Source organism: Microtus ochrogaster, unplaced genomic scaffold, assembly GCF_000317375.1.
Source record: "Microtus ochrogaster isolate Prairie Vole_2 unplaced genomic scaffold, MicOch1.0 UNK2, whole genome shotgun sequence".
NCBI classification, from domain to species: Eukaryota; Metazoa; Chordata; class Mammalia; order Rodentia; family Cricetidae; genus Microtus; species Microtus ochrogaster.
The window spans coordinates 7,145,423-7,155,333 of record NW_004949100.1 but is presented as its reverse complement, the minus strand read 5'-3'; the positions used below and the strand labels follow the sequence as shown (position 1 = coordinate 7,155,333).

The 9,911-nt window shown below is 39.1% G+C and overlaps 1 protein-coding gene across 4 annotated transcripts in view; it reads left to right on the top strand.

Annotated features, from left to right (window-relative positions):
• Nucleotides 1–9,911, top strand: part of Klf12 (Kruppel like factor 12) — a 376,554-nt gene that overhangs the window by 222,164 nt on the left and 144,479 nt on the right. For all 4 annotated transcript variants that reach the window (XM_026788334.1, XM_005365358.2, XM_026788336.1 and 1 more), the window contains one exon: nt 6,451–6,997. In XM_026788334.1, the coding sequence (XP_026644135.1) occupies nt 6,451–6,997 (547 nt within the window). The remainder of the gene's footprint in view (nt 1–6,450; nt 6,998–9,911) is intronic.

Sequence of the window (9,911 nt, the reverse complement as noted above, 5' to 3'; positions counted from 1 at the left end):
AAAATATAAATACATAAAATAGTTTGTATTTATAAATAGAACAAAAGAGTTTAAGATGAAATATAATTCCTTTTAATGGAAACTCCATTAAGCTAGGATTTTTTTCTGACTTTTTCCTTATTTTCATTTGCGAACAAAATATTTTCTGGGGACAAAATTTCTTCTTCAGGTTCACTTTTGTCCACTAACAGTTCCTTCCACTTAGCATTATCTAAAACAGTTTCCAGTGGCGTTCAGTGTTGACACCTCTGACTTCCCCAGTCACTAGTGACAAGTGATCGCTTAATACCTATGCTGATTGCCACAGTGCTGGTTGTGTGTCCCTTACACTTACCCAGTTCATACTACATTAAAGCCGTCATTGTTTGCTGCCTCCTGTTTTTGTGCCCAGTCATTTGCTGTACTTTTGACCACTATTCTTTTTTGTCAAAATCCAAATTGACGCAAATGTCCAAATATAATTCCTTGAACTCATTTACTTTGTCCCCTGTTTTCCCAGGAAGAAAGACTTATAACCATAATAAACATAAAAATTTGTCAATATTTTACCCAAATAGTTATAGACTTTTGACGTATTTGTTACTAAACAAATTAAGAAATCATGTTCTATGTATAATAGTACATAAATATTAAATTACTGTTTTCTAAATTTTAGGCAGTTTTTAATTTTTTAAAAACATTATTTTTATTTTGTGCATATGAGTATTTTGCCTGCATAGAAGTCCGTGTACCATGTGCATGCAGTGCCTCAGAGGCCAGAAGAGGCCATTAAACTTGGAGCGAGACAGAGTTGTTAGAGGCCATGTGGATGCTGTGGATTGAACCTGGGTCCTCAGAAATGCAACCGGTGTGCTTTAACTGCTAAACTGCTTCTCCAGCCCCACCTGATCTGTTTTAATGCCCAACTTCAATGTGAGTGTTTGCCTCTTCCCTGGACAGCATCATAAACCATCCAACCAACTTGGCAGGATTGTACCACCCTGATTTTCCTCTATTTTGCTTGAGATACAGTGTAAATGGAGACTGTACATATATTTTCTGGTTTCCCAGACCCAAATAATCACACAAAAACTATATTAATTACAACACTTTTTTGCAAATTTCTTGGGCATATTCCTAACTAGTTCTTACATCTTAAATTAACCCATTTCTGTTAATCTATGTATCACCACCAGGCTGTGGCCTACTGGTAAGATTCTGGCGTCTTTCTCCTTTGGCAGCTACATGGCGTCTTCTTGACTCTGCCTACTCTCTCTGTATATATCTGTTTTGATTTCCTGCCTGGCTTTACTCTGTTAAGCCATTAGCCAAAACAACTTTATTCATCAACCAATAAAAGCAACATATATACAGAAGGACATCACACATCAATATAGACTCTGTTGAAATCAGTAGGCACTATACCTTTGAAATTTTCTCTCAAAGCAATCCAAAACAGTTATTTGTGTGAAATTGAAAAGATTGTCATATGTGTTTTCTTTCAAACACACCAGCTCTCTTTAAAAAGCTTCTTGACTGTGGTGGTACCTGACCCCTTGGGCTCATTTCATAAGTTTCCTGGCTGAATCTGCTGTCTTCCCTTGACCTCAACTTTTCTCTGTTGTTGTTTTGTTTTGTGCTTTTATATTTAGTTTTAAAAACATATTCTCATTGGTAAGCCTTTAAAGTCCACAATGGAATTAGTTTGAGGGTGTCAAGTCCAAACAATATTGTATTTTTATATTAGAATGACCTATGAATGTAAAGTCATTTCCTTTATGCTTCAAAGGGGAGGAGAGGGAATAGAGAGGAAAATGGCATGAACTAGATGCTTCAGAAATATTTACATGTGTACTAAGACTTTTGCAAGCTAGTTTGATAATATATCTGTCTCCATTTAGACTCTCATCCTGCAACACAACAGTGTTTTTAATTTCCTTGTTAGCTTTGCTGCTACTGTGTGTGTGTGTATATATATATACTGGTTCATGTATGGTTACACACATGTTTGCTAATGTATATCAAGGCCCAAGGGCAACCTCAGTTCCTCATGCAGTATCCTCCTAATCCACTTTTATGCAACAGTTTTTTCACTAGACTGGGACTCACTGAACAGTCAGGCTGGATGCTTCTGCTTCCCCCAGTGCTAAGATTATAAGTGAACATCTGATACCTGCATGTCCACCAAGTACTTTACTGACAACTTTCAAGCTACCCTGCTATTGACATTTTACAGTCCTTCTTCTATGAAGTGTTTTAGCCAAGAGGAACACCGAGGGGAGGTTGCCTCCATCATTGTAAGCTACACCTGATTAAACAAATTCTTCGCGATGGGATACAGCTGTACTTTCTTACTGTGTTTCTATTGCTTCTCTCTTCCCTGGGCTCCAGTCTGGTCTACTGTGTTCTTACATGGATGCAGTGAGGGTATCATTCTATGTACAGTGTTGATCATGTGCAACTGTGTGCCCTGTGGCTACTAGAAGCCAAAATATGGCATCATGACACTCAAGACTTTTACTGAGTGAGATGGCTCAGCAAGTTAAAGCACTTAATCCCCAGAACCGACAAAAGAGAAGGAGTCCTTACTTGTCTTCTGATATCCAGAACCACTGCAAGCATACACACAAGCACACACACACGTGCACGGTCACATGCATGCATACAACACACACGTACACTTAAAATAAATCAATAATAAATACATACATGTGAAAAAGATAGCTTTTAAAGTTGAAACAATATCACCCTCTCTGATCCCTAAACTTGTGTAAATCTGAACTTATATTACCTGGCAGCCAAGAAAGGGAGTCTCAAATGTTTGTTTATATGAAAGAATTTTCCTCATGTTTGTAATAAGGTGACATGACACATAGCTGGGGCTTCTGAAAAGGCTGGCACTGTTACCTGAGGCATTTTTCTAGGGATAGGCGGGGAAAGGTGGCGCTTCCTCACCTTTTGTAGGGTCTTACACCCCACCACTATAGTGTACTGTGTGTGTATATACATGCATTCATGCCATGATGAGATGTGGGCTTTATAGAACAACCTTAGGTATTGGTGTCACCTCCCCTTTGTTTCAGAAACTATATTAATTACAACACTTTTTGGCAAATTTCTTAGGCATATTCCTAACTAGCTCTTACATCTTAAATTTCCTAGAACATTATTAAAAAGTTGAAATTTTATGGTGGATCCTTCCGAGGGGCGTTATATAACTTTCTGGAAAATGAAATTACATCCCTCTTTGAAAAAAGTTCACTACTCCCATACAGCCCCATTGGCATTATTAGGAAGTTGGTTTTTGTTCTCCAGTGAGAACGTAGGAAGAGTTCCATCTTCCATACCAAGGCAATCAATAGTGAAATTCAGCTTATATGACAGCTTCCCAAGCCATCATCTTTGGGCACTGGAGGACCACAAAAACCACTTGATACTGCTGTATATGTCTATGGATGTGAACAGTTGCTGAAGGATGAAATTCCACCATGCAATCCTTCCTTTTGTTCTTTCATCAGAAGCATCGCCTGTAGTGCTTCCCATCTTTGTTCATTTCTGTTGCTTTCTTGGTGCTCCTTCCCCTTCCAGGTCTGCCTATCTTCCATTCTTTCTTTGCTCCTTCAGCACTCTCTTCATCTTCTCTATTTCCCTCATCTTCTTTTCCCTCTCGGCATCCAACTGTGTTCCCAGCAGCCCCTTCCAGCTTCCCACTTAGGGATCCAAATCTCATAATGAATGCATTTCAATTTTCCACTTTGGGGAAGCAAAGAAATGAATTCCTGATGATGATTCCAAGTTTGAGCCTTGTGGGTCTTTCCCACTTCTTCAAGGGAGGAAGGAGAGGTGTCATAGCTATTTAGAGACCTCATCTTGTAACACTGCTGACTTTACAAATAGGTTTGTGCTGCCCAAAGCTGGAAGTGTGAACAGCTTTACCTGCCACATTGTGTGTCTCAAGGGATTAGTAAAAGCATTTGGGATAAGATGCCCTATTGACACTGAAAGCAGATGAAGGGTAAAATAAAGATTTCATTGTTTTGATATTGATGGGGCATAGTTATTTAATATACTGGATTCATTTTAACTGCTGTATGTTAGAGAGTAGCCATCATATAAAAATTCATGCACAATTTTCCAAGACCCCTACTGTTTGATCCAAAGATTCAGAACACAGAAGAATAGCGGTTGAATTCTTGGGCATCTGGGAGGAGTTAGGGGTTCTGTGTGTTTTGTCTTTATAACGGTCTAGTCTATCCAATGGGACTGAGAGGGAGTCACTATCTGATGCTGTCCCATGGTTATGGAAGAAGTGTTTTCCTCAGTTGGGAAAATAGAGAGTGCCACGCTAGTGGTGAGTTCTTGTTCACAATACAGAGCAGTTGGGGTATCTCATAAAGCTTATTAATGCCTTAGAAGCCACCTCTTTACATAAACTCCATGGGTCCCGATCCCCTTGTCATCATCTGCCAATGCGCTCTTTCATTTTCATTAGGAACTGCTTCCACAGATCTGAACTGCTCCTCAACCCTCTGTTTGTAAAAGTCTGTTCCTACATAAGGTAGAAATAACCACTGTCTCCAAAGTAAGAGTCTCTAGTTTGTCTACTATGTAACCACCCAAAGAGATTGGTACTGTTTAATAGTGTGTTTAGTGATTTAACTTTTGGATTATGAATCAGTTACTAACTGGGAGGAAAGCAATATCAAGGACTTTTCTATGCACGTATAAAATACTGTGGGGACAACTCACATTATTCTTCTAGAACAAAGCCTTAATGATGATGCCAGGAATAAACTAACCATACCGCTCTAATAGGAGGAGTGATAATGTCGACAAATTTGCACAAGAGTGGTATAATTTATGGTGTTTGGGTGTTTGTTTGTTTCCTAATGTGTTTGGGATGGCTTATAAAAGTGTTCCTTGCTTTAATACCTAAAGTGCAAATCCTAGTTAGGATTCCATACAAGAAGCATTATAGATCATTCAGCCTTTATGTTTCTAATTCATATGCTTTTGCGGGCAGCTATTAGCCAAAAATAGGGCAATGGAATTAAAACATCAGCCCATTTTCCTTTCATGTGCCCTGGTCCCACTGTTGATTTGTTTTCTCTCTTTTCATTGTGGCTGAATACAACGCCCCCACACTACTGCCTATTATAACTTTTGAATAGAACTAAACTTTATATTCTATAATGAAAGTTTTTAAGAAGAATGTTTTTTTAAAAAAAAAACTTTAAATGCATTTCTATTCTTTCAGAAAGAACAGCAGATGAAAATATTTCCTGAAATGAAGAATAAAATGACCAATTTAATATAACTGTTGTTCTGAAACCACAAAATAGCTGAAAATAGTGATTTGGGGTTTTCATCTAACAGAATAATACTAATATGAGTGTTGCTTTGGTTAAATTAGATATAACAAAATAATCTGCTGTGGGCTGGTTCTCTCTGTCGAGGCTCTACTGACACACTCCAGTAGAACATGGACCCCTTGGTCCCGGAAGGGTGAATTTCATAAATACTTTTCCAACTTAGGAATTAAGAAAAGTGTATTCATGCCCATTAATACTATGCTGAGAACAGTAGTGTTCGTTATTAAATTTTTCTCCTTAAAACTTAAAGAATACAAATGAACTTAAACAAAATTATCATTTTAAGTTAGACAAAAAGTCAAAAGACAATTTAAACTTTCTTACGTAAGATTTTTCTGAAAACTTTCCTCAGGTTTCAGTGTCATGATTATGAGTGAGATCTTAATGGAAAAAACCACCTTGTCGGGCACTGAGAGCTATAATTCAACGATGTCAGATGATTGCTAGCTTGACGAGCAGTCCTGGGAGACTAGAGAAATCTTGTGACGTCTCTGAATGAGCGTGTCTTAGGAGCTCTGGTGCCCAACACAAATGTAGAAAGGTCACAGCAAGTTTCCCAAGATTGCTTCTGGATGATGTTTTGGCTCTAGCTCCGGATCATGTTGCACAAGGGGAGAATCATTCATGACATTGCACAACTCCACAGCCGGAGCCGTTTCAGCTCATCTGATGAAAACTCCCAGTTCCTTCCTCAGAAAGCACTGAAAACCACCCCCAGCGTGTGTGTGTGGAGGGGGGGGGATCCTCAGAAAAATAAAGGGGATGTTTTAATTAAACCAGTCTTGTTTATACAATTCTAAGATGAAGCTTTACACCCTGAGCTTGTCTTTCAAAAATTCGACATGAATTTACTGATCATTTTAAAATTCCAGTGGCCTCTTGTATAAACAGGGAATTTAGCTTAAGAAGTGTATTTGTCCTCCCAGTGGAACGGAAATGTCCATCATGGTGACTTAATGAAATTTTTGTAAATCTTTGAGTGAATAAACGAACGTCCCATTGCAATAAGGAAACATTAATACACTTTCAAATAAGAAATCATGCATCTATTGAAATATATCATTAATAATGATAAATCTGTTCCATTTTCTCCTTGCAGTCTCCAAACGTCCACAACTACCCCGATATGGAAGCTGTTCCCCTGTTGCTAAATAATGTGAAAGGGGAGCCCCCAGAGGACTCATTGCCTGTAGATCACTTCCAGACACAAACTGAGCCAGTGGACTTGTCAATCAACAAAGCCAGGACCTCCCCTACCGCTGTTTCATCCTCCCCAGTCTCCATGACAGCGTCCGCCTCCTCACCTTCTTCAACTTCAACCTCCTCCTCATCTTCTAGCCGTCCAGCCTCATCCCCCACCGTTATAACATCAGTATCTTCAGCATCGTCTTCGTCAACCGTGTTATCTCCAGGACCCCTCGTTGCCTCTGCCTCTGGCGTGGGCGGCCAGCAGTTTTTACACATCATTCATCCTGTCCCGCCTTCCAGTCCCATGAACCTACAGTCTAACAAACTCAGTCATGTTCATCGCATCCCTGTGGTGGTACAGTCGGTGCCGGTTGTCTACACAGCCGTCAGGTCACCTGGAAATGTGAACAACACTATCGTTGTGCCGCTCCTGGAGGATGGGAGAAGCCATGGTAAAGGTAAGAGACACAAAACCTCACTGTGTTTCAGCACTAGAGAAAACCGTGTGGTTTTCTTTTTTTTTTCTTTCTTTTTTTTTTTTTCATTGACTGGGACCTAGATTGTGTGCAGACACCGTGTTCAAAGGCACTCTTGTGTTGAGCCATGCAGATCACCTGATTGGCCACACTGATTGCAAGCAGTCACATATGTATGGACCTTAGCTGAACTCAGTTCATATACTTATTTATTGAGTCATTTAATGTCAAGAGTTTTGATATTTTAATTTATTAAAATAAGGCTTTCCTTGTGTGGTAAAATGGGAGGGGCAGCCCATGGACGGTAGAATTATATGTGACATGGAAGTTTATAAATCCCTTATGGACATTGGTCATTGTGTGTATTTTAAAGTAAGTAAGGATTTTTTTTTGTATATGTTTAAACTTGACATTTTTAGATGATTAATATAAAATGCCATGAAGATGGATTGCCTAGGATCTAGACACTTATTTTTGAGTACCTTCTAAATTAGATTGATATGAAGATGATTAAGCCAGACATTGTGGAATGTCCCTTTAATCACAGCACTTAGGAGGCAGAGGTAGGTGGACCAGTAAGATTTGGAGGCCAGTCTGATATATAAAGAGATTTCCAGGTCAGCCAATGTTACATACTGAGAGCCTGTCTTTATTTACCGTTCTGTTCATGGTGAAGACATATCTTGACCAAGGCAACGTATAAAGGCAGACATTTAACTGAGGACTTTCTCACAGTTTCAGAGGGTTAGTCCATGAGCATTACAACAGGAAGCACGCAACAGAAATGGCACCTAAGCAGTAGCTGAGAGCTTTATATCCTGATCCATAGACAGCGAAGAGAGGAGAGAGAGAGACAGAGAGACAGAGAGAGAGACAGAGAGAGAGAGAAGAGAGAGGGCCAAGTTCCAGCAACATACCCTCTCCAGCAAGGCCACACCTACTACAACAAGACCACACCTCCTAATCCAAACAATTCCATGGCCTGGTGACTACACATTTACATATTTGAGTCTATAGGAACCATTCTCTTTCAGACCATCGTAACCTGTAATAAGAATAGATGTACATCTGTAAAATTTCATATAGCTTTGGCCATCTTCTAATTCAGTTACTAGGATTTTTAAAGAACAGGGTAAATTAGAATGGAAATATTTCAAAATACATTTTAAGGGTCTCTCAGATGTAGGAGGTAAAAAGTTATTCTGTCACATGCTCATGTGATAATATTTAGTTATTTCATTAATTGTCGTCGTTAGGCACCTGTATATGGAGTTGCCTTCTACTTATAAGTTACTGCTTTATGCAGAGTTTTAACAGAAAAAAACTGTATATTCCATGTCTCCCACATACAAATCTAAGCACTAAGCCACCCTCTCTGCAAATATAAAATCTCATATTATTGACTTATTCCCTGTGAAATTGAGTGCATATTTGTGTATTCAGAGGCCAAACACAATGCTAGGATCAGATTTTCCCGATATTGCTTTTTGCTTTGACACTGTGTTACTACTGAGGCCCATGATTAAAACATGATCGATGAATGCATAAACCACTGTCTTCTCATAAAATGCTAGGCAACACGGTTGTTTTGCTTCTGGTAAAAGGTAGGATTTAATATTGAGAAATGATATATGATTGAAAACTTGGCAGGATGTTTATAAACATCCATATAGAGCTGTGTGTTCACCCCTCGAAGTTATTATTTCATCAATATGAAATCTCTCCCTGACACTCAACTAAGTCTCACCTTCCCTCTTTGAGCAAAGTTAAAAATCTCCTGATTCAGGAATTTCAGTTTGCAAGTTTGAGAGTAGACATCCCCTGCTTTATGTAACAATGTTGCTGCCAAGGCCCATGTGGCTTGGTTCTGGTACCCAGCCCCAGGGTGTGGAGGGATTAAAGAAAAGGCAAACATGCATGTGCATACAAGGCGAAGCTGGAATTAGGTTGGGGTTTCCTACCACTACCAACCTGGACCTCAGCATGTTTATTAGATAGGATCCCAGGGCTGGTTAGACTCGGTAGTCTCTGTAAGTGGGCAAGCTCTGTCTGTACACATCTGGGAGGAGGAAGCCATGGCTGCGAGTCTGTACATACTGATCAATTTTTCATAAGCATGCATGCTCACACTCCCTGATGAGCCTAGCCATTCATCTAGAGCCAAGCCCATATGGGTAACAGCTTAGCCAGTTTCCCGTGAGTTGATAGCTCTCAGATTCTGTAAAATGTTTGTGTCCATCTCAGACTCCATGGCCACTCAGTCAGGGGCTTTCTCTGCTCCACACACTATGTGCCATCTGCTATCACGGAACAGAAAACACATCTCAGCAACACTCTGGACTTGGAAAGTGGAGGAAAAAGGGAGTAAGGTGCTTTTCAATGGATTGTTTTCCTGCTGCACCCTTTGCTATTGCTCATAACTCAGTACTGTGAACAAGTCTCTTTGGATAATAATAACCTAACTGGGTACTAAATCAGCTATTGTTTTGCCTATTATTGAGACATATAGTTATAAATTTTTAAGAATTAACATTTTACAGGTAGTGAAGCAATCAATATATATAATCAGCTATTGTTTTGCCTATTATTGAGACATATAGTTATAAATTTTTAAGAATTAACATTTTACAGGTAGTGAAGCATGCAATATATATAATATAATATATATATGATATATATTACATATAGAGAGAGACTATGAATAGATAATCTATAGCTATATATTTAGACTCTATAAGTTATAGAATCTATAGCTTTGCCTGACCTGGAATTCACTTTGTAGCCCAGATTTGCCTTCAACTCATGGCAATCCTCTTGCCTCAGCCTCCTAACCTACAGCATATTTAAATCAAGCGTTTTTTGTGTTCGTGGAGACTTAGATATAGCTGTATAGTAT